We start from the raw sequence: 24,212 nt of genomic DNA on the forward strand, positions 1-24,212 counted from the left end.
TAAAACAAACAAAAATTTAATTAGGGTGGAAGGCTACAAAAATTACAGAAGTTATGCTCAGATAAGTAGAGATTGAGTGATGCAGCCTATCTTTCTTTTTTTTTTTATACAGCAAGTTCTTATTAGTTATCCATTTTATACATATTAGTGTATATATGTCAATCCCAATCTCCCTATTCATCACACCACCACCCCACCCCTCTGCCACTTTCCCCCCTTGGTGTCTGTACGTTTGTTCTCTACGTCTGTGTCTCAATTTCTGCCCTGCAAATCAGTTCATCTGTACCATTTTTCTAGGTTCCACATATATAAATTAATATACAATACTTGTTTTTCTCTTTCGGACTTACTTCACTCTGTGTGACAGTCTCTAGATCTATCCATGTCTCTACAAATGACCCAAGTTCGTTCCTTTTTATGGCTGAGTAATATTCCATTGTATATATGTACCACATCTTCTTTATCCATTCATCTGTTGATGGACATTTAGGTTGCTTCCATGACCTGGCTATTGTAAATAGTGCTGCAATGAACATTGTGTCTTTTTGAATTATGGTTTTCTCTGGGTGTATGCCCAGTAGTGGGATCGCTAGGTCATATGGTAATTCTATTTTTAGTTATTTAAGGAACCTCCATACTGTTCTCCATAGTGGCTGTATCAATTTACATTCCCACCAACAGGGCAAGAGGGTTCCCTTTTCTCCACACCCTCTCCAGCATTTGTTGTTTGTAGATTTTCTGATGATGCCCATTCTAACTGGTGTGAGGTGATACCTCACTGTAGTTTTGATTTGCATTTCTCTAATAATTAGTGATGTTGAGCAGCTTTTCACGTGCCTCTTCGCCATCTGTATGTCTTCTTTGGAGAAATGTCTGTTTAGGTCTTCTGCCCATTTTTGGATTGGGTTTTTTTTTTAATATTGAGCTGCATGAACTGTTTATATATTTTGGAGATTAATCCTTTGTCCGTTGATTTGTTTGCAGATATTTTCTCCCATTCTGAGGGTTGTCTTTTCGTCTTGTTTGTAGTTTCCATTGCTGTGCAAAAACTTTTAAGTTTCATTATGTCCCACTTGTTTATTTTCGTTTTTATTTCCATTACTCTAGGAGGTGGATCAAAAAAGATCTTGCTGTGATTTATGTCAAAAAGTGTTCTTCCTATGTTTTCCTCTAAGAGTTTTATAGTGTCCAGTCTTACATTTAGGTCTCTAATCCATTTTGAGTTTATTTTTGTGTGTGGTATTAGGGAGTGTTCTAATTTCATTCTTTTACATGTAGCTGTCCAGTTTTCCCAGCACCACTTACTGAAGAGACTGTCTTTTCTCCATTGTATATCCTTGCCTCCTTTGTCATAGATTAGTTGACCATAGGTGTGCAGGTTTATCTCTGGGCTTTCCATCCTGTTCCATTGATCTATATTTCTGTTTTTGTGTCAGTACCACATTGTCTTGATTACTGTAGCTTTGTAGTATAGTCTGAAGTCAGGGAGTCTGATTCCTCCAGCTGTGTTTTTTTCCCTCAAGACCACTTTGGCTATTCGGGGTCTTTTGTGTCTCTGTACAAATTTTAAGATTTTTTTGTTCTAGTTCTGTAAAAAATGCCATTGGTAATTTGATAGGGATTGCATCAAATCTGTAGATTGCTTTGGGTAGTATAGTCATTTTCACAATATTGATTCTTCCAATACAAGAACATGGTATATCTCTCCATCTGTCTGTAACATCTTTAATTTCTTTCATCAGTGTCTTATAGTTTTCTGCATACAGGTCTTTTGTTTCCTTAGGTAGGCTTATTCCTAGATATTTTATTCTTTTTGTTGCAATGGTAAATGGGAGTGTTTTCTTAATTTCTCTTTCAGATTTTTCATCATTAGTGTATAGGAATGCAAGAGATTTCTGTGCATTAATTTTGTATCCTGCAACTTTACCAAATTCATTCATTAGCTCTAGTAGTTTTCTAGTGGCGTCTTTAGGATTCTCTATGTATAGTATCATGTCGTCTGCAAACAGTGACAGTTTTACTTCTTCTTTTCCAATTTGAATTCCTTTTATTTCTTTTTCTTCTCTGATTGCCATGGCTAGGACTTCCAAAACTATGTTGAATAACAGTGGTGATAGTGGGCAACCTTGTCTTGTTCCTGACCTTAGAGGAAATGGTTTCAGTTTTTCACCATTGAGAACGATGTTGCCAGCCCTAGCTTTAAGTTCAATTTCACCTTTTTCTAGGTTAGCATCTGGACCTAGGGTCTCCAGGGCCATGTGACCACCACAGTGGGCATCTCCAAGTGCTAGGAGCATCTCTTCCATGGCCAGAATTCCAACTTTTCCTACTTCAAGAGCATGGCCTCCTCTATGGCCTATATATGGACTTCCTGCTTCTGGACAGAGGGATGCCTTTAACTGTCAGCCTGTTGACTAAGCAGAAATAGCTGACCTTCCCTACCCAATGGTTCTTAGAAATGCCTGGAAGCTTTCAAAGAGGACTGGTGCCCAGGAGCCAACTCCAGAGATTCTCATTTAACTGGTCTGGGGTGAGGCCCAGGCCTCAGTAGTTTTGAAAGCCCCAAGATGATTGTAATGCAGCCAGCCTCCAGGATCCCTGCCCCAGCCCTGTGAAATTACCAGGCCCTTCCCCGTTTAGATTTCCAATTGCCTGCCACCCCAGGGGCTCTCTCATGACACATACAGTTTCCCCATTTCCACCCTGTTTCACATAATGTGAAACAATAAAAAACTGTTCTCTATATAGGAAAATAATGGCAAGGCAAGGAGGAGAATCTTTCTGCTTTCATAGATGTGTCCGAGCAGTGGGGATTTGGTGTATAAGTACCGAGGGGCAAGGAAGTCAGCAGTTTTCTTCTGATAAACCTGGAAGGTGTAGAATTTTAGGAGGTGTCTACATGGTGTAAAAGAGCTGCTGAGCACCGAGAGGACATGCCATGCATGGTGGAGCTTGGAAGATAGCTAGAGGGAAATGAGTCTGTGAAGTGGTGCTTTTGGTTGGGGTATGAGTGACCCCAGCTGAGACGTCCTGGCCTAAGGTGATTTTAAATTTAGCTTTTGTTTTTGATTACATTGAGGAAGAAAGAAGGAGTTAGCTCAGGATGGCCTATGACTGCATTTCCTCTGAGATGTGAATACATTTCATTTGAGTTTTTTTTCTGGGAACATCTGGCCTACATTAGCCGTTTTCCTTCTGATGTCAGGGTTCGTGAAGTTTTCTTGTGGAAGAGGCTCCTGAGAGTAGTAAGAAAAATCAGAGATAACAGGCTAAGTTCCTTCTTCTTCCAGCAACTAAGAACCAGCATTGCAGAGTTTACAACTTCTTTGAACCTCCTAAACATCCTCTTTGTTGGTTTTGTTAATGTCATTATTATTGTTAGTGGAAAGGAAGGGAGAGAGAGAGAAAGAAAGCTATCTCAGAACAAGCTGGAGAGGAGTTAGGCATCGTTATAGGAGAGAAGAGTGGGAACAATAGCTTCCAGTGGGTGACATCCTGGCTGTAGGGCCAGCTACAAACTTTGCAGGGCTCAGTGAAAAATGAGAATGTGGAGCCCTTTGTTCAACAATTAAGAATTTCAGAACAGTGACAGCAGAGCCTTAGCTCCGGGCCCAAGCGTTGGGCCCTTCTAGACATGCCCGTGGCATAGTCACACGCCATGAACCCGGGCCTGGCTGGGATCAGCCTTTGGGGCTGATCTCTGAGCCACAGAAGAGAAGGGCCTGAGTGTGGAGGGCCTTGGTCTCTGCAGCGTGTCCTAGGAGGAGCCTACCCAGCAGCTGCCCCAAAGACTTCCCTGGGCTGGGACAGCTCAGCCTAGCCCATTCGACCGTGTCCCTCCTCTAGGGCTCAGAGAGAGCAGATTGAAAAGCAGCAGCTGGAGGAGGAGAAAAAGGCCAGGGGGCGCTTACAGTATGCCAATGAGCTCCAGCGCCAGGTGCGGGAGAACCAGCAGAAGCAGCTGCAGGACCGGATCGCCACCTTCGAGGAAGGCCGGCGCCTCAAAGAGGAGGCCCAGAAGTGGCGTGAGCGCATTGAAGGCATCAAGAAGAAAAAGATAGAGGAGCTGAGGTGTGCCGGCATCGCTTCCTGCCCAGCTCCTCTCCTCTTCCCCAGGGATTAAGGGAATGAAGGGATGGTGACAGGGGTGTGGAGAGGGCCTGACTCCAGGCCCACATGGGCTGTGGCCCTCTGAAGGGGGCTCCTGGAGAAAGTTCTGGGATGGGGTCTTCCTGGCTCTCTGGGAACTCCTTGGCAGGATGCTGGAGGCTTGACAGGGATGTGTTTGGGGGACCAGGGTTGGGGTACACGTCCCAAGGTTCTGTAAATGCCTGCTTCTGCTGCCTCCTCTTTGGTCTCCTTCTCTATCCCTACCCGTTACACCCTTTCCACCCCTTACACCTGCGTTTCTCCTGCAGAGCCACCGGCCTTCCTGAGAAGTACTGCACTGAAGCTGAGCGCAAAGCTAACATCCAACCCGACACCTCTGTGGACTGAGGGTGCCTCTCGGCCCCTCGGGATGCCTTCAGCGGGCAGCTTCCTCCCAGGCTCTCGGTGTCCATAACTGCAGCTAATCTAGACACTTCTGAGTTACAGATTAAATCTATTCTACTTCTCTAAGGAACAGTCCAGCTTTCTTGCTGCGGGGATGTGGCTGCCACGGGCACTGAACGAGGAGCAAAATTGGTTACGGGAGCCCCAGGTTGTGGGCCGTATGATGCTCAGAGGCAGAGAATGGAAGGATTCTCTCACGGTCAGCCCTCCCGAGCCAGATGGTCCCTTTGTCCTGGTGTCTCCTGGCTTTTCTGTGACTGTCTGGGATGCTGTCATCATGTCCACTTTCAGCTCAGTCTTATCTCTGTCCCCATTCCACGCCCAGCTCAGAGGCACTTTAGGGCAAGGAGCTAGAGATGCTCTCTCAGGGTGGGGCTGGGGCAAGGGCTGGGTTGGGCGGTGCTGGGGAAGGAGGTGTCAGAGCTCTTACCAGTTGCGCGCCTGTGACCCAGATCATGAATGTGGAGAGAGTGATGTTTGAACCTGTGGCTCACGCTCCTGTCTCAACCCTCTCATGCCAGAGCCCTTTCAATGCCAGGTAGTGTCACAACATAGGCACCCACTCCATCCTCCATCGGGCATGACCAGGGCCCAACGTCTCACGCTGCCAGCCTGGTCCCCTCGCCCAAACACAGCCCCCCGCCCCACTCAAGTGGCCGGCTCTCCTTAGTCCACCTCTCTCCAACAAGTGAGGCTCCCCAAAGCTTTATCCCCAAAGATAAAGATCTGTGTTGGCTGGCCTCGCTTTTCCCCCAGATATTCTTCATTCATTCATTTACTCATCCAGGTACCTCTGAGTGCCTACCATGTGCTGGGTACATTCTAGTGAAGTCAGTTCTCCGTGAATCAGCAGACCTGTTTCCATCTCCACAGAAGCTTCTCATCTGTGTCAGTCAGTCTGCTCTTGCTTCCCACTGCCCCCGTGCTGCTTCCCACAAAATTTCTTGTAGCTTTAGAAGGGTCTCCCCCTATTTGGAAGGACCTGGAGGATCTGGAGGAGGCTGTGTGCTAGCTTTCCGGGATGAAGCCATTTCCCCCATTTTTGTATGCCTTTGAGGGGAGAGGGCCTCCGTCCGGCTCCCATCACTATGGCAGCCTCCTTCCCCCTCGGTTTCATTTCTCAAATCCAGAGCCGAGTCTTGTCTCCTTCGGTGGGTCCTGCACTAAGAGGAGGCAGAAGATAGCTGCTGGGTGCGTCCCCAGTGTTTACAATGCCAGGTTACAAGGACCTCCGGCAAGAGTCCTCTTTTCACAGGGCCCAGGGAGAGTGGGCAAGCTGCTTCCTGTGCTTGCTCTGCCTCAGGACAACTGCAGCTTCCCCAGGCACCTTCCTCACCTTCCCCACCACAGAAGACTGCAGCCCCCTTTTCCCCCAAACCAGGTGGGCAGCCCCACCAGCTGCTAGGGGAAGAGGCTTTCTCACCTTCCCTGCTCCATACCCCTAAGCGCATACCTCCTACCTAAAGACGTTAATCCCTTCCTCCCTAGGGGTCTTGGGAAGATGTGGTACCCAGCCTGGGATGGGAGAGAAGACATGGCAATGCCACTGAGGCAGCTGGCATACTTGCTTAGGTTCTCTCTAAGCATTCCTGTTGCACGATTAAGAATACCTGCAGGGACCAAAGAGTGAGACTTGACTTGTTTCAGGGGACCCTCTTCCCAGGAAAGCCAGAAAGGACCTCAGGGGCCTGGAGCTTGCCCAGCTCGCTACTGATCTCTTCCATCTCGGGGCTGAGAGCAACAAGCTCCCTTGGAGTACGGGCCAAGAAGTGGACCTCCCCCCAGCTGCCCCCCACCTGCCCTGCTCAGGAACAACCAGCCTCAGACTTGTTGCTAGAGGTTGGACTTTTGGGTGGGCAGTGTTTTCTCCTAGGGATGGCTTCAACTTTCCCTCCTAGGGCTCAAGGGTAGAAATAAACTCTGTGCACCCCTCCAAGCTGCTGAATCATCTTCGGGGTATCTAGGAAGCTGCGAGATTCCGAGCTGGAGAGCAGCGCTGGGGAAATCTGGAGATAAGTAAGAAGTGCTGTTTAGTGCATTGTCTCTGTTGATGTAAGGATATTAGAAGCGTGCAAAAAAAAAAAAAAAAAAAAAAAGGGCCCAAGCTACTAACTTTGTCGTATGTGTACCTCATTGACTTCCCAGCTCCCTTCCCAGTTCCTTGGGTCTTCCGGTCCTTTCAATGTCAGACTGGGCTGGTGCAGCCTGGTCTATCCAGTGGCTGGGTGCCACCTTGGAGCACTGAGTCAGGTCTGCAGGCAGCTGCCTCCTGGGAATGTATGTCTCAGCTCCTGGCTGGGCTCCATGCTCTCCCTGCCCATGTGTACGTGTTGCCTGAGTCACGGGGCTTGGAGGCGGTCTCAGAACCTTTGCACCTGCTGCAGAAGCAGCACCAGTTGGGCATGACTCAGCAGCCCACCCTGGTGGGCCAGCCAGGCTGTCCCTGACTCAGTGGGGGCCTGGGATGTCCTCCAATACCCCTGAAAGCCTCAACATCCCTGTCAATGACTCGGGCCCCCCGCTGGGCATTAACTGGTTTCAGTAGAATCTCTCTGATTAAGCTCGAATGAAAGGGGCTCAGGAGAGTTCAAAGCCAATCAGGGCTTCTGGGGTGAGGAAGAGTGGCAGCTGTTGAGGTGACAGTGGATGGGAGACGCTTTAGTCTCAGACAAGAAGTCTGGGTGTTGAGGCCATGGAGCACCTCACTGTTTTCTCACTCATCCGACCCCACTGCTGCTCCTGGGGAGCTTGGGGCCTCGGAGAGGACTGCTGGGGAGGGGATGGGTCACTCCAGACCAGAGGTCTCTCCCCAGTTCTAGGCTGCCGCCAAGGTGACCTGCCCCCCTTTCCCTCCCCCTCCCACACACTGAGAGATATCCTGGCAAATCACACCAAGGTTACCCGGAAGAAGCTCATGTCCAACATCACAGCAGTCTAGAGTCCCAGAAAGGGCTAAGTTATTCTTGATTTGACTGGCTTTAAATAGCTTAGACTTTCCCTCTGCCTTAGCTCCCAAAGCTCCCAGTCTCCCAGCTCTGCGTTTCTTCCTGCATTTTCCATGTCCTCTTGGGAGCGGGGTAGTCATCACCTCCCTGCCCTTCGATGACTTTGACGAAGTCACAGCCACACCCAAACATACACGGTTCAGGATGATCAATCTTAGCCGCCTAGTCTATCCTGAGGGTCTGGCTCGACCCCAGTGAGCACTCAGGAGGTCCCAGAGGTTCAGTTCTCAAGGATCTTCCCTCCTCAGTCCAAAAATACCCATCAGCTGTCTATCCTGACTTCACTCTCTTCTCTGCTGTGTCTGGCAGGGCCCTGGTTTATTTTTCAAGGACTGAGATACTCTTCCGGTCACCTCTCTCCACTCTCAGTCCTGCCCGACACATCCTTAGTTATCCTTCAGATCGCCGTTTAAAGGTCATTTCCACCAGGCCAGGGGGTCTTGCCAAATATCACCATAGCTCAGCAGCCTGTGACGAGGGGTTGGTGCCCCTTCCCTCGTCTGTCTCCCCCTCCAGACTGGGTGCTCTAGAAGATAGAGTCTTGTTAACCGCTGCTTCCCCAGGGCCTAGCACAAGGCCCCGTTGGTTTGTTGAATGACTGAAGGATATGGTTGATCTCAGCCAGGTGCAATACCTTTTATCTTCAGGGTCTCTTAATTCTTCTTCAGGGATTCGCACACTCTTTAAAAGCAAATTCTTCTTTCCTCCACTGTTCCCTTGATAACAGTTCAGTTTATAAGATTTAATCAGCCGCTCTCTGCTAAGATGCTTTGCTGATGAAGTAGGTTAGGCCACTCCTTTTAGGGATGGGAACCATTTCAGGGCTGTTTGCTCCTAGGAGTCTGGGTCAGCTCCAGGATATCATCACCCGCTGGGAGAGAGCTGGGCATATCCAGGCTCCCTCCTAGGGCCCCCCTTCTTCTGAAGTGGACCAGCAGGAATCACTGAGGCTTGGGAAGCTGAAGCCAAGACCCAGGGAATCCCTGGGTCTCACGTGTCAGAAGCTCTGTCCACTAGCCTTGATCTGGGCCTCAGTCCTTAAACCCCAATCCCATTCCTGAAACTGAACCCCACACGTGGATCTTGTCTTTCTCTCTCCAGCTAACTGTAACCCTTCGTCGTCTCAACGCAATTGCTCCCATCACACCACCTGTACCACCTCTAAGCTCCACCACTCTTGTCGTCCAAGCCAGGGCCTCACCTGGGGGTCCTCCAACCCCAAACCTTCGCTGAGAGCTGGTGGAAGGGCAGCAGCTGCTGGGGCTCCCTGACTTCTCTGTGACTGTGTGTGCCCTGTGCCTCTGTCTGTCCTCTCTAAGCATGGCATTGTCAATCCCATGGCCCTCCTACTCCCAGACCGTTTCCTCTGAGGTTTTCTCTACATGGCCACTCCAAGGGCTGCTTCTCACTCCATGGATGTTGCAGGGGTGAGCCTGGGTCTACAGGGGGACTTGGGAGAGGGGCTCGGGAGCCTGCTGACTCTGTGTGTGAGGGCTTAGAAAGGGTCAAGCTGCAGATCCGGGGCCCTGGAGGGGAAGTGGGGAGCTTGAACCTGAGCCTGGGAGGCCTGGGGAGAGGGGTTGGGGGTAGGTCCAGGCAGGTGAGGGGAGAGCCTACAGGCGTTGTGCAGAGTTGCTGTGAAGGGCACTTTGGAGGAAGAGTAGACGGGCCACATCCTTGGCCTGTCCCTCCCCGCGATGTTCTGGGGTTGGGCTGTACCTCCTCTCAGAAGCAATCTCTGGGCTTCTCTGGGTCCTTATCTCACCTCTTCTCTCTGCTTCTGTACCTCTGTTCACTCCTTTCCAAGCTTCTGTCTTTGTGTTTCTGCTTCTGCCTTAGAACAGACGCTAATACAACCCAATCTTGGGGGGGTATGCAGAAAAGAGGGGCCATTCTGCCCCCCCGGGGAGCTATGGATTACTCAGGGAAAAGCAAGGGGCCCTTTTGGAAATTGGTGTGCTGGGACCCTGACTGTAGCCTGGGCCCTCTGCCTCCTGTCTCTCTCTCAGCCTCTCGTTGGGCCATTTGGATGGCACATGTGTTTCTCTGCTCCTTTTCTAACCACTGCCTCTCCCAATCTCTTTCTCCCTGGGGGCACAGAGGCAATCCCAATAGTCTCCGAGATCTGTCCAGACCTTTATGGGACCTGAAAAGGAAGTGGATGGGGCAATGGGATGTTTGGGGCTGAGACTGGTGGGGAAGAAGAGAGGGAGGAGTTGGGGGCGGTGACCTCCCAGGAATGGGCCCTCTTCCTCTGCTGAGGATGAAGCCCACAGAGTAATGTGAACTGTGGGCTGGTCCCAGGGGAGGGGCCATGGGCTGGACTTGTGCTATGAAAACTGAGCTGATGCCCCAGTGCCCTCACTCCAACACTGCCCCCTCAAAACCCTTGCAAGGGTCAGGGCACAGGGCAGGAATGCTGACAGTTTCTTTAACGGTCCCCAGATTGCAAGGAGGTGGCAATTAGACGTAGGTGGATCAAAGGAGAGCAACAACGTGCCCTGCCTTTTGAGGCTTTGAGGGGCCCCTGTATGGAGCCCTCAAAAATGGCTGTTCTTCCGAGAGCATCTAGGCCCTCAGTCTTTCCCAACTCCCGTCTCCTGGACTCCAAAACCAGGACTCCCCTCCTCCCTAGTAAAACTGCCTCTGATGGACCCCATCTTCCAATTCAATTTGGTTTCAGAGCCCCACTCACTGCTGTACGTTCCTGCATCCCCTCCCCAAATATCCTTCTGGGAGCTTGACCAGGTGGTGAGCTTAGGTTGTGGAGCAGAATTTCAGAGGTTCCATTTGTTGTGGGATTCAGTTGCTTCATACCTCTGAGATGGGCTCATGTGTATCTGGAACTCTTGCCAAAATCTTGGGACCCCAATCAACATGTGCCATTGGTATTCTCCCAGAGCAAAGGGATGAAAATTCTAACCAAACTTCGATTTAGTGAACGGAGGCTAAGGTCTTTCTAGATCATAAATAAAACCTAAGTTTTGATCCCCATGAATCCTCTGTCCATAAAACTTTAACCCAAGTTCTAACCCTAACCACAGCCTATTCTAACTCAAATCCCAAACTAAAGTCTAACACAGTTATAAATCCAATCCTAAATCAGTCTCCCCAGCCTTCAGTTTAGCTCTAAATGTATTCCCAGGAAAAACTCGCAATGAAGCTAAAACACTATTCCTTATCATAACAGGAATCCCAGCCATAAACCGTAGCCTCAGTTCTAGCGGTTGTTCTAGGCTTAATCTCAGTGTTAACTCTCATCCCAACCTCAAATTTGACCTCAACCTCACGCATCATTCCACCTAACTAATCCCAACCTTAATCCCAGCTCCAGGCTTCACTCCAACTCTAACATCAGCTAAAATCCAGAACCCAGTTAAACTCCAGCCTTATACTTCAGAGTAATGGAACCACAAACTCACTCCTCTCTTTTCAGACTCCCTCTTCCTGGTCCCACCTGTTCACCCCTCCACCCATCACTGACTTTCCCCATGGGTGGGTCTGGTAACACACAGGGTCACCATGCCCTTTTCTTGGTGTACTCTGGATTGAGAGTCAGGACGCCTGCATACCCCCCACTTAGGCCCCAGCAGCATCACCTGTGCTGAATCCTCGTGTTTCCCCAGGCTTCTGTTTCCCCATCTGTGAGGTGGGGATAATGATCCCTGCTCTCCAGAGTGCGCAGGGCAACCCCATAATCCTCAAGATAAATTAGGAAATAAGGATCTTCACTGTGTACATTTTGTGGGTCCCAGAGCACCCTGTTATTGTTGGGAGTGCAGCTGGGGGGCTGGAATGCAGAGATGCACGGAGTCCTTGTGCTTCCTTATTGTTCTGTCTTATTTTTTCCCGGGGGTGGGCCCTGGCAGCATCCTGAGCCCCCCCACCCTTCTTGTGCATCTGTCGGCGACGAGGGCAGGCCCTTGATTCCTTTGAGAGGGCTGAGCTGTTGAACAAGGCAACTCATGACCAGACCCCTACCACTGTTTATGGGGCAGTCCTGGAATCCAGGGGAGGCCCAAGGCCTGTTCTGGGACCCCCTGGACCAATGAGCAAGGGCTGGCCCTCCATCTTCTCCCTCTGCCCAGCAGGACCTCCCCACCCCAGCTCCAACCTGCCCAGAACTGTGATGGCTTAGTCACCTGATGCCAGTCCAGGTTCTGAGGTTCTTGGTTTCCCTTCCTGTGCATAGAAGCCAGGGCACCAAGCGATTCCTAACAGAGGGGCACGTAGAGGGGCTTGGCGCTCCTCAACAAAGATGCAAGGACACATCCTGGTGAGGGGGTATACGGGCACTCGGGCACACCCCTTTCCTGGCCCTCCTGGCGCTATTCTCCTAGCAGCCCTTCACCCACCTGTCCACTCACCTCACTCACTCCACACACCCTGGGCCCTCTCTTCTCAGGCCTCACTGAACTGGTTTTAGATCTGTGTGGGAGATGGGGGTCTGGATCCCCTGTAACACCCCCAGATCCCAGGGATTCCCTGCACCTGGAGGTGACCTCACGTCACGTATGGGTGGGGGGCACAGCTCCAGAGGGGGCAGCCAGGGGAAGACCCTGTTCCCCTACACACCCCTTCCCTCCTTCTTTCAGATCAGGAGGCCTGACTCCCTTTGAAGTCTTGGGGCCCTTTCATCATCCGGGACCTCCCTTCCAGCCCCAGTGACCCCTTCCCTGGTGACCTTTCCCACAGACTTTGACCTGGGTGGGAGGGGGTCTGGAGGGTCAGGGATAGGAGGAGGGGACCGCAGTTTGAAATGCTGGAGCCTGCGCTGGGCGGGCATGTCAGACACCAGTGTCCTGGGGTCAGTGTGAGCCCTTCAAGGCCTGACCACCCTTCTATCCCCAGCTTGGCTTCTCCTTCCTCTTCTCCATTTCCCCTGGGGAAGGAGGCAGTAAATGTGTGGTGAGGGGAGCCCCGTGGACACTGTAAAATTGGGCAACTGTCGTCACCCCGAGGCTGGGGCCAGGAGGAAGTGGATGTTTAACAGGTGCCTAATTACATGTCCCGTTGGCTGTCTTGCGCTACTGTCAGCATAGGGAAGAGTGTGGGGAAGGGCTGGGTAACTCCTTTGTAAGCCACTGTGTCACCCTGCTAATTAGGGCTCCTGGGACTCCTCCTCAAGGCGGGGACCAGGCCCCCCCCCCCCCATAGTAATAACTGGCCGCTCCCCAGCCGGGCCCTCACTGCACCTTCCTGCCACTCCAGGTAGCATCTGGGCCCTCAGCTCTCCCTCCGTCTACTGGTCCCTACAACACCGCTGGCCCCAGGGATCCCAGCCCAGGAGGACGAAACGCTGAGCCTAGAGACATGAGAGTCCATGGAGCATTCCACCTTCTGCTCGTGTGCCTGAGCCCAGGTATGGGGCTGGGGAGGGGCAGGGGGGGCCTGCATGATGCCGGATGGGCAGGAAAAGGGCAGCGAAGGGTTCACAGAGGAACCTGGAAGGTGGACTGAGATATCTTCTCACCTTCGCCCTGCTGCTACCGGGGTTTGGCTGTTGTCAAGGGGGCCTCTCCCCAGGAGAGCCCTGCACCTGAAGGTTTGGGGCACGTGTTCTTGTATGGTTCTTCATGGTGTCTGTGAACGTGTGGGGCTCATACGTGTATGCACATGTTGTGAATGGGAGCATAGGGCTCGCCCTGAGTTACTGGGGGAGCTGGGGGTGGGGTAGGAGGGGCAGGTGAGCAGCAAAGCTGGCTGGGGGTTGAGGAAGAGCCTGGGAAAGATTCCCTTTCCATGGGTCTCTGTGCTTCCAGCAGGAGGGCCTCTCCCCCAACCCTGCTTGCCTTGAGAGGGCAGAGCCTCAGGCTGGTGGAGTGTGAGTGGGCCAGGGAGAGCCGGGGCCTGAGACCTCTGCTCAGGGCCCCTGTGCTGTGAGAGTTCCAGAGTAGCACCCACCCCCTCTCGAATAAGCCTGGGAGGGTGTGGAGGGTAACTCCCAGAGGCCCCTCCCTGGGGCACGTCTGGAGGGCAGGGCTCAGGATTGGATATCATGGCGGCCTGCCTGGGATGGGGCAAGTCCCAGCAAGGGCCCATCTGGGTGGGCATTGCTGGAAATGGCTCTGAGACCCTCCTGGGGGTCTGGGTTCAGGCTAAAGGGGCCTGGGGGAGGAGCTCAGGAAGGGAGGAGCATTTTCAGCCTTGGTGTGAGAGTACGAGTATGTGTGAATGGCTGCATTTCTAGCAGGATGCCTGCAACACCCTCTCTGTCTGGCAAGAGCTGGCCGGGCAGAGCTCACTCAGGAGCTGTGCTGTGGGGACGTGGGACATCTCTGTGTATAGTGTGTCTTAATGTTATAATGCACCAATCCCTTCTGTGGCAGCCACCTTTTCTCCCCTCCCTTTTCTTCCCCTCCCTTCTCTTCCCCTCCCTCATCTGCAGAGGGAGGGTTAGGAGCTCTGGAGGAAGCTGAAAAATTCACAAAGGACTTACAGACTTAGAGTAGACATGACTATTGAGGTGTCTCCTCTTCCCTGGCGAGCCTGTTGTGATTTCCTTCCCTCCCTCGGAGTCTCTGCGCCCACCTCTCTCTCCCACTCTGGTCTTCTTCCCTCCCTCCAGCCTCTCTCTTCTCTCACATGCCCTGGAAATACTTCCTCAGTGCCACAGCAAGAGGAATGAAGGTGAGACACCAGGGGCGACTTCCTCAGGAGAGTGAGGGGTGCAGAAAGGCTGGAACCCTTGGCAGGAGGTTGAGAAAGCTTTTAGGGAGTCGGAAAGGCTAGGGTGAGGCTCCCTGGCCTGGGACAAGGGCAGACACTCTGCCTAGTGCAGGGTGGAGGCACCCTCTTCCAGCCTGTCCTTCCTTCTCAAGCCCCCTTCCCGGAATACTTACCTTCCTGTCCGGCTGGCTCCCAGGGCATGGAGACCATTCTCTTGTTGTGGGCTGCTTTCGGCAGTCCTTCCCCAGGGTGGGGCCTCTGCTCTCTGCTGAGCTCTGGCTCATTCGTGGTTTGCCTTGTGACAGCCCAGGACCTGGCAGATGGCATCAGGATCCTTATCTCAGGAGTGGGCTGGTGTTAGCTTGGCCTGGCGCTGGAGGAGGCATCACCAGGTCCCGTTAAAGCCCCCAGCAGCTAGCCTGCCTGCTCTGGGTTAACCTGGAGCCTAGCGGGGGTTAGGACATGGCTGACGGCCCAGCCAGGATTCCGAGGGGCAGGTTCAGTGATGCCTGAGTTGTTAGGGGTGTTGAAAGGGTGCCTGCTGGCTCTCTAGAACCAGACTAAGCTTCTGCAGGTATGTCTGGTCTTGCATGAATACACAGGCGGGGCTCTAAGTGTGCACAGCGGGTGTGTCTTCTGGATTAATGCGCACTTGTGTTTGTGTGTAGATGTGTGTCTGTATGGATTCGACAGTGTGTGTGTGTGTGAGAAGGTGGGACTGCATAGGTAGGTATCTGCATTTTGAAGGCTTATAAGAGTGTGTCTATGTGTTGATCTCTTTGGCTGTGACAGTGTGCAACTGTGTGTGTGAGATGCTCTCCAAGTGTGAAGGTGGTCCCAGGAGAGAGCCAGAGAAGGGCAGAGCACGATGAGTTGCTGAGACCAAGGGCTGGGGCTCCAAAGGACTTGCTGCCTCTCACAGGAGGAGAGTGAGCCAGGCTGGGGGAGGGGCCGGCAGAGGGAGGATTGCAGGAGGCTGGGAGGTGGCATGCTGCCGGCCCAGCCAGGGTTGGGGCCCTGGGCACACCTCCACCTTCATATTCCTCTCTGGGTCCAACCGGTTGGGGCTAGCGCTTGCCTGGGGCTTCAGGTTAGGGAGGGAGAGATCACTCCTGAGCTTCCAGATCCTGGCTCTTCATCCCAGGCTGACTCAGTGCGACTGAGGCTGGCAGTAGCGGGAGGGGCCCCAACTGGAGCGAGCACGTGGAGGTGGCCACACGATCACACAAGGGGAAGGACGCAAAGCACACAATGCCACACGCCTTCACGCGAGGCTCACCAGTCCTACAGATGCGTGTGGCCATGGTCCCAGCACCATCGTTCACTATCACACACAGACCCAGCTAGGCTCCCGGTCACAGTCACGCACAGGCACGCACTATCACTCAGAGCACTTACACAGCCAGGCACTCACTGTCACACGGGCATACAGCCAGAGACACACGCTGTCATACACAGACACACAGAGACATACGCATTCTCCTGCTCCTTGGGCTGGAAAGGGACTCCAGGGGCCACGGTGTCCATCCTCCTGCCTCTAGACACGATCACCTCACTTGGCCCAGACAGAGGTGGCTTTTAACCAACGAGCCTCTTCCATCAGAGCACTTAACAACTCTATGTGCTCCATGTGCCTGTACACACACACACGCACACACACGCACACACATGCGCTGTCACGTAAATATATAAGCAGACACTCTACCTGGTCATGTGTGTGAATCTCCCTACAGTACACATAAGCAGCCACAAACACTCGTAAACATGCAACGTACATATGTGTATACACCCATACATGGATACACAATCATACAAGCATTCTTTTTTTTTTTTAAGATTTTTTTGATGTGGACTGTTTTTAAAGTCTTTATTGAATTTGTTACAATATCACTGTTTTATGTTTATGTCGCGGTTCCTTGGCCGCGAGACACGTGGGATCTCAGCTCCCCGACCAGGGATCAAACCCGAACCCAATGCATTGAAAGGCGAAGTCTTAACCACTGGACCACCAGGGAAGTCCCCCATACAAGCATTCTTAACAGCTATATACATATACAAACTGTATAGATGCAACCCTACACAATCGTACAATAGAGACATGCTTACACAAGTCTGCATAGACATGCGTCTATCAATTCACGCACACACCTATGCACACGCTCAGAGCAGCCCCTCCTCGTTGTGGAACCCTCACTGAGCCCTGGGTCGCCACTGACAGGAATGGTGGAGGGAGGGGGGCTGAAGCTGGCCACCCAAGCCCTGGTCCTGCTCCCCTTACCCCATCTGCCCTGCCTGTGTCCTAGCACTGCTGCCCGCTGTGCGGATCAGTGGGAATGCAAAAGAAGTCCTGAACCTGGCAGAAGGTGACAGCGTGAGACTGAACTGCCCCTACATCCTGGACCCTGAGGACTCTGGTTCTGATGCGCTGGGCATTGAGTGGATGCAGGTCAACCCAGAACCCTCACGTCAGGAGAAAGTGGTAGGTGCTGGGCACAGGATTCCCCTTACTCTACACTTCATGGTATCTACCTGTTGGGCAGCCAGCACCCTGAGGGGAAAAGCAGGGCAGATAAGAAAACCGAGGCCTTGAACTTCCCCCAAGACTTCTCAGAGAATGAGGGAACAGGGAGGAGCTCTGTAATCACCGATCAAGTCAGCCAGTGAGTCAGCTTCCTCCCACCCCACTCCAAAGGGAAGACGAGGCACTGTCCTGGCCCAGACAATATACTTCCAGCTCCGATGATAGTCTTTGATTTTGAGTACCAGTCAGCTGCTCTGTGTACCAGCAGCTTTATACACCTCATCCCATTTAATCCTCACAGGCCCCTGGAAGGTAGACGTTAGGCAGAGAGTGCTTGATCTTATCTGATCTCACACATTCTGTTAAAAGTCAGTGGATCAGGCATCATTGTTCCCATTTTTCAGCTGAGAAAGCGGAGTCTCAGAAAAGTTCAGTGCATTGCCCAAGACAGCCAAACCACAGGGCCTTCCTTGGCTCTCCCTGTCTCACCATCTCTGTTTTCTTCTCTTCACAGTTCCTTAGTTACGGGGACAAGAGGGCCAACCATGGCGACCTCCCCGATCTGCAGCAGAGGGCCCACTTTGCAGCCCCAGATCCCAGCCAGTACGATGCCTCTATCAACCTCTCGAACCTGCAGATATCCGACGCAGCTACCTATGAGTGCCGGGTGAAGAAGACCACCGTGGCCACCCGGACGGTCATCATCACTGTCGCAGGTATGACCAAACTCCTCTGAGCTCCTCTTCCCCAGACGTCAGAGCCAAGGGCGGCTTGGCCACCCTGAGCCTGGCTCTGCCTCTTGGCTGGACGCTGGCTCACAACTGCCCCCTCCCCTGCAGCACGGCCTGTGGAGCCCAAGTGCTGGATTGAGGGCCACATGTTATACGGCCACGACGTGGTGCTGAAGTGCTTCGTCAGTGGGGGCAGCCCGCCTTTCATCTACAAGTGGAACAGGATCAGGTGGAGCGCCCACCCCTACCGTGCCAGTTCCTACCAGTCCCAGGACACCTTCCAGTCTGAGTTCTCCTACGACGAGTCCTTCAGCTCCACAAGTCAAGGTGAGGGGACCCGGGGAGAGGGGAAGATTGGGACGCTGGGTCCCGCTGGGGCTTCCCTGGTTCATCAGTGGCGCCAAGTCAAACATAAAACCGCTGTGGGAGACCCCTCCTGTGAGCCTGTTCCAGAAGCTGCTATGGAGGGAAGAGGAGGCAAAAGGGGAGAGTCCGTTGAAAGCAGTATGGTTAATTTGGAAAGAGCATGGTCTGAGGTAGAGCTGGGCTTGAATCCTGGCTGGACCACAACTGGCTACAAGACCCAGGCAAGTGGCTTCACCTCTCTGTGCCTTAGTTTCATTCTACAGTATATGAAAAGGGAATGATAATGTCTATCTTCCAGGGGCAGGTACGGATTAAATGGATGAGGTGTATAAAGCTTCTGGCACAGGCAGAAGCTGCCTAGTACTCACAATCAAAGACTAGCAGAGCTGGAAGAGACCTTAGACTTCCTCTGGTGTAACCCTGTACTCGCTGTACAAATGAGGAGACCAGGGCTCAGGGAGGGGACATATTTCCCTAAGGTCACAGAGTGAATTCATGGTTTCTCTCCTGTTGCTGGGAAAGGGTCCCTTCCTTGCCTCTCTGTTTCAGCAGGGAGAAGGTGACTCACCTGGAGAGTGGGGTGGACCTGTGTGTGTGCGCACACCCTTCCCTCCTTCCATGCCCCACCCTGCAGTGGTCTAGGCTGGGGTGAAGCTCTCAGAGACCAGGCCCCTTGGCCTCACCATAGCTCTCTGATGCTCCTTCAGTTTCAGGCATGAGCCACGGTGAGCTGGTGTTGAAGCATCTCTCCCACAAGCATAATGGGCTGTACCAGTGCACAGTGGCCAACCATGCAGGCCACAGCGTATGTGTGGTGGAGGTGAAGGTCTCAGGTGGGTGCAGGGGCAGTGGCCCTGGAGGCCCCGTGGCTGGGAGGGTTGGACTGGAGAAACTTGTGCTGTATATTGGAGCCTCAACTGGCTCTGCCTTCCCACTGCCATCAGTGCATAGTTCTGCCAGGGGCAGCTGGGAAGCCCTAGGAGAAACATGCAGACATGAGGGGTTAACTTGCATCTCTCCATATATTCCTCCCTGTGTGTCCAGGGGCCCTGAGATACCCTGGGTCCCCCATCCTCTTTCCCACAGACACCCTGCCCCTGCAACTCCTGGTTAGCCAGGCATCTGTCAGTCTGCAGAAAGCCTGACTAATCTTTATTTCTCTCCCCAGGAGTCGCGCACATAGGAATAATCATTGGCATAGTGCTGGGCTGTTTACTCTTGCTGGGCTGCCTGATTTTGGGCATCTGGGGGCTCGTCCGCTGCTGCTGCAGGGGGCCCCGCGGTGCCTTCTGCTGCCGTAGCCAGGTCCGCAGAAATGCCTGCTGCGACTTGCCTAATGATATCAGGTAAAATCTGATGCCTGTTGCTGTGCTGCAGGGGGCTGGCGCCCTGCCCCTTCTCACCCCTGCCTGCCACCGGCTGGCTGGGATCCCCACCCCAACCCTGCCTGCCATCGCCATGGAGTGCTGGGACCCCAGCATGTTGACTGGCCACTCGTCGTATGTTTTTTCTCTCTCCCCCTTCCCATGTCCAGTCTTCACTTCTGCTTCCCTGCCCTCCATCCCCCTCCCGTCTTTGCACCTGTCTGTCTGTCTTATCTAGACTGTAAGCTCCTGCAGGGCAGGGCCTGTATGTATTTTCTCACTTTTCCCCTGTATTGCACCGGTGAGAACTCTTGGACATGCTTACTTAAGAAGAGTTAATTAATATAAATAATAGCGCTAATAACTTATATTAGAAACAAACTAGAAATAAAAATAGAACAAGACTAGCAGTGCTAATGATTGCAATGCCCTGGGTATGGAGGAAAAGAGGGAGAAGATTAAGAGGCAGGTGAGGAGAAGGGGGGTGGGCAAGGTCAAGGTTAGTTAAGGAAAGGACAGGGAAAGCAGCTCCTTCTGGATCTCCAAGGTGACCTCTCTATCCGAGCCGGTGGTCCTGCGAAAAGCTCAGAAGGGGAGTGGAGGGCGCCTGGATGGGGCTGCCTGCCTACCGTGGGCTGTCCGGACACGTGTGGACAAGCCCTGTCTGGAGGGTGGGGATGGTGCCCCCGGGAGTCCTGCGGGGTCGCTGGCCCAGGAAGAGGCAGAGAAAAGAGTAGGTCGAGGCTGAGGTTGAGAGGCGAGGGCAGGCGGAGGGAGGCGCGGGAGAGGAGAGGTTGCCAAGAGCCCCCGGCTCTGCCCAGGCCGTGCCCACGCCGCGCGGCGGAGGAGCCCGCTCACCCGCGCGCCTGCTGTTTTCCACAGAGAGGACGACGTGGCGCCCGGGTGCAAGGCCAAAAGGCGCGGCAGCAGCGTTACGCACATCTTGGGGTACCCGATGCAGAAGATCAGGCACTCTCTGAGCCTCAAATACGCGCCTCCTCACTGCGAAGGCCCCGAGGACTTGGCCCTGGCGTCCAGCGCCGCTGCCGCCGCTCTAGACTGCAAAGCGGACCAGTCCCGGGTCTACGTCAAGGTCCAGAGTGCAGAGCCAGCCGCCTGCGCCGCCGAGGGGCCGCTGCCGTGCAAGGATGGCCTCCTGGTGTGAGCGCGCGGCGCCCGGCTCCTGCCCGGCCAGGAGGAGGGTGCGGGCTCTTTGCCTGCACCTGGGGACGCGCTCGGGCCGGCGCCGACCTCGCCTGCCTAGGGCCGCCTGGCGGCAGGGGGCCTGGAAGAGTTTCCCTCGGGAGCGGAGTTGGGCGGCTGCGCCTCCTCCCCTAAAGTGGGAGGGGGAGGGGGAGGGAATAGAGACCATCTCGGCCCTCTCCGCAGCCCCGCGGCCCTGAGGCTCGGGCAGAGGGAGGGAGGAGGAAGTGTCCGAGAGCGCTGGAGGCCGGAGACCAGGTGTCCCCAGCCAAGGCAGAGAGACCCGGGGGCCGGGTGGGTGGGGGTCTGGGCTGAACTGTGCGTGTGAGGCCTGAGCTCCGAGGCGGCAGTGTTAGCACAATAAAGAAAATGTAAGACTCGAGACTGAGGTGACTGTGGTTCCACGGCGGGTTGGGCATGGGGTCAGGGTGGTGGGCCCTGCTCAGGGATGGGGGGGGGGGCGTTGCTCCCTCTGTCGTCCCGCATCATTTCTGCACCATTTCCCCCCTCCCCCTCCTTAGATCGGGAACAGTTAGAGCTGGAAGGGGCTGTCTAATCCTATTCCTTCCCTATGCAGATGGGGAAACTGAGACTCCTCAGGCTTGATTTTAAATCCAGAATCCCACTTTTCTCTTTTATTCCAGAAATCAAAAGAAAGGAAACAAGGTACTGGCAGGGATGACCTCTCTGAATATCCCCTGACCATTCTCAGCATCGTCCTTCCTTCTCTCCTTACCTACGAAATCTTGACTTCCTTATCTCTCCCAGATGTATGCCATCCTTCTCAAAAACCGGGAAGGGTTTCAGAGTCATACTCTGGGGGTAGAAAGACCAAATGCCTCTAACCTAGTCCCTTTTTTAATGGAAGGGGGATTGACATTTTTTGGGCACCCTCTGAATTCCAGGTACTTTCCCATGTTTTGTCTAATTTAATCCTTACTTTAATCCTGTGAGGTGCAGTATCCATTATACAGATGAAGAAACTGAGGCTCAGAGGATCTAGTTATCTTAACCAAGGCCACAAATGTAATAACAGGTTTTGATCCAGGCATGTCTGACTCTGGGACATCAGGCTTTTTCTTTGACATTTGGATTCCTTCTACTGCATGCCTGACAAAAGATATTTTCTTGACAAAAGACCTCTTCTTGAATACCTGCAGTGGCATCTCACTACCTCTCAAAGCAGTCCATTTGGCCTCTGACGGTCAGAGATATATCCATATTTCTCCTTTTCAACCCAATTTTGGACCCCACATAGTTTTTATCCCTTGGTCCAAGTTCTACTCTTAGGGAGCCCTAAGCGTCACATTTCCAATTCAGCTGCCTCTAGTGGACCAAGTGGCTGTATTCCATACAGGATGACTGCAACAGGCAAAAAAATGGACCGATGCCTAGTCTAGGGGTTGAGGGTCTTCTGAAGAGCATAGTACTTGAAGGTCACTCTGTTCTACCTGCCTCTGCCCTGTTGTCATCTGCCTGTTGAGAGCCCAGTGTCTCTTCTTCTCTTGAGGAGAAGCTGGGCTTCCTAATTCTTTCTGCTTCTACCCTGTGGCCAGGTGAAGTGTGCGGTATGGATGGACCTCAGAGTTTGTTGACAGAGGAAGCCCCCAAACCATGCTTGGTTGTACATAACTAGGAAACCCTTCTGGTTGGCTTGGTTATTTGCAAAAGCGTGATGGCATCTCTGGTTCTGCCTTGATAGAGCTTGGGAAGAGAAAGTGGAGATGATGATGGGACAGAGGGAGCCAGGAACAAACGTCTTGGAGTGAGGGCGGGGAGGTGGGGATTATTGAGGATGGATGGGGATACAGCGGGTAAAGGGATTAAGCAGTGAGGGGAACAGAACTGCAGGAACCATCCATCCCCTCATTTATTTGGAAACATTTATGAGCACCTATAGGATGATTTGTTCATAAATAGTTAGGGCTTTTGGGCTTCCCTGGTGGCGCAGTGGTTGAGAGTCCACCTGCTGATGCAGGGGACCTGGGTTCGTGCCCCGATCTGGGAAGATCCCACATACCGCGGAGCGGCTGGGCCCGTGAGCCATGGCCGCTGGGCCTGCGCATCCGGAGCCTGTGCTCTGCAACGGGAGAAGCCACAATAGTGAGAGGCCCGCGTACCGCAAAAAAAAAAAAAAAAAAAAAAAAAAAATAGTTAGAGCTTCAAGCAGGGCGCTGGGCCTGGCACACTTTTGCCCTAAGGCAGGGGATTGAATAGGGTGACTTGGGGAGGGCTCTCCCAGTCTGAGGAGCCTCCAGCTCAGCTTTCTGCAAGGAGGTGAGGGACAGAGTCAGTCAGCTGTACAGGTTGTGTTGAATGACATCATCTTCCCCATTCTAGCAACCAGGGAGCTGGGCTCAGACTTAGCCTTCCTTTGAAAGGTGAGAACAGCGAGGCTCTGGCAAGAAAAGCTCTTTAAAGAGCCGTAAGAGATTTTAGAGAGACTCTGCAAACAACTTTTGGCAGGGTGACTCAACAGAGAAGCCAGGGGAGTTCCCGAATCCCTAAATAAATTATCACTGCACTTATCACCTCTGGGTGAGGAGGGAGGGAAGTTTCTGCTTCTAAGGTTTTGCTTCAGGGACACCTTGACCTTTTTTCATTTCTCCTGCGTGAAATCTTGTCAGTGTTAGAGGAGAACAATTTCTGGTGGTAAATGTTTACCAGTGGCTTTGGGAGCGAGGTTGAGGGTATAGGGGGCTGGGAAGCCCTGATGTGTATCATGTGCTATTTCCCTGAATAAAATTCTCCTATCATGGCTGCTTTCAGGCTACCAGCGTGATGTCCTGGTGTGGAATCGTGAGAAATGTGCAGTAACACACCATCCCTGCCGAAGTAAATAACCTCAAGACCTGAGACAATCAGGAACTATAGAAACTAATTAGGAAGGGATGAATTTTGAGTACTTATCTCCTGTGTCTCAGAAGAATTCACTTAATTGTAAATTGATATAGTTTAAATTTTAATAATGGCAGCATTTAATGATTGGCTTGCAAAACTTAGGCAGACCACGTCCCCAGGCAGGCAGAAGGCTGTGTACACAAATGTTGCTTCAAGAGAGGGAATCTTGGGGCTTCCCTGGTGGCGCAGTGGTTAAGAATCCACCTACCAATGCAGGGGACACGGGTTCGAGCCCTGGTCAGGGAAGATCCCACCTGCCGCGGAGCAACCAAGCCCGTGCGCCACAATTACTGAGCCTGCGCTCTAGAGCCCACAAGCCACAACTACTGAGCCCACAAGCCACAACTACTGAGCCCACATGCCACAACTACTGAAGCCCGCACGCCTAGAGCCCGTGCTCCGCAACGAGAGAAGCCACTGCAATGAGAAGCCCGCACACTGCAACGAAGAGTAGCCCCAGCTCGCTGCAACTAGAGAAAACCTGCGCGCAGCAGCAAAGACCCAACACGGCCAAAAATAAATAAATAAATAGAGAGGGAATCTTAAGTTCAGTCTTGATTTTTCTCATTTTTCCAGAGAGACACAGACAGCACCAAGTCAGTTGTCTTCATCCCACTTCCTAGTTCTGCCTTTTTGTGTCCCAGCCTTGCGGAAACTGAATCCTAGTTCCTCTGGTCGATGAAAACTTATTCAGATAATTATATGTCCTTGGTAACCATCAGAAACCTAACTTGGCATCCACAGAATTTCCGTGAATGGGTCTCCCAGGGCATCCAACCCTGGAAAATCTACTCAAGGGACATTCTGAGTCCTTCTTGACTCAGTTCCTTCTCTAGTCCTCTTGCTTAGGTTTTAGGAAGTAATTCTCTAGTCATCTTCTCTTAAACCTGAAATTCTC

General features: G+C 52.6%; 2 protein-coding genes and 1 long non-coding RNA gene across 18 annotated transcripts in view; 2 read left to right on the top strand and 1 right to left on the bottom strand.

The window, feature by feature from the left end:
• The window catches only part of CFAP45 (cilia and flagella associated protein 45), a 43,338-nt gene extending 38,430 nt beyond the window's left edge, over window positions 1-4,908 (top strand). For 5 of the 13 annotated variants that reach the window (XM_033856659.2, XM_073805679.1, XM_073805676.1 and 2 more), the window contains 2 exons: window positions 3,847-4,071; window positions 4,419-4,904. In XM_033856659.2, the coding sequence (XP_033712550.1) occupies window positions 3,847-4,071; window positions 4,419-4,497 (304 nt within the window). In that variant the 3' untranslated portion in view covers window positions 4,498-4,904. Of the gene's footprint in view, window positions 1-3,846; window positions 4,072-4,418 lie in introns of all 13 variants that reach the window. The other 8 variants (XM_033856594.2, XM_073805665.1, XM_073805661.1 and 5 more) reach the window with 3 other exon arrangements.
• LOC141278896 (uncharacterized) lies at window positions 1-16,533 on the bottom strand. The gene is made up of 2 exons (XR_012332297.1): window positions 14,402-16,533; window positions 1-3,236 (listed from the first exon to the last, which is right to left on the bottom strand). It is a non-coding gene; the product is annotated as an uncharacterized lncRNA (long non-coding RNA).
• VSIG8 (V-set and immunoglobulin domain containing 8) overlaps window positions 12,746-24,212 on the top strand; it is a 21,244-nt gene continuing 9,777 nt past the window's right edge. For 2 of the 4 annotated variants that reach the window (XR_012332269.1, XM_033856671.2), the window contains exons 1-6: window positions 12,746-12,921; window positions 16,532-16,707; window positions 17,264-17,465; window positions 17,589-17,807; window positions 18,554-18,679; window positions 19,015-19,192. Coding sequence is in view for 3 of the 4 variants with exons in the window: in XM_033856671.2 (XP_033712562.1) it covers window positions 12,873-12,921; window positions 16,532-16,707; window positions 17,264-17,465; window positions 17,589-17,807; window positions 18,554-18,679; window positions 19,015-19,192 (950 nt within the window). In the remaining variant the exon portion in view is untranslated. Of the gene's footprint in view, window positions 12,922-16,531; window positions 16,708-17,263; window positions 17,466-17,588; window positions 17,808-18,553; window positions 18,680-19,014; window positions 19,193-20,092; window positions 20,796-24,212 lie in introns of those variants that run through there. The other 2 variants (XM_033856667.2, XM_033856674.2) reach the window with 2 other exon arrangements.

This window comes from Tursiops truncatus, chromosome 1 (genome assembly GCF_011762595.2).
Source record: "Tursiops truncatus isolate mTurTru1 chromosome 1, mTurTru1.mat.Y, whole genome shotgun sequence".
In the NCBI taxonomy this organism is placed as follows: Eukaryota; Metazoa; Chordata; class Mammalia; order Artiodactyla; family Delphinidae; genus Tursiops; species Tursiops truncatus.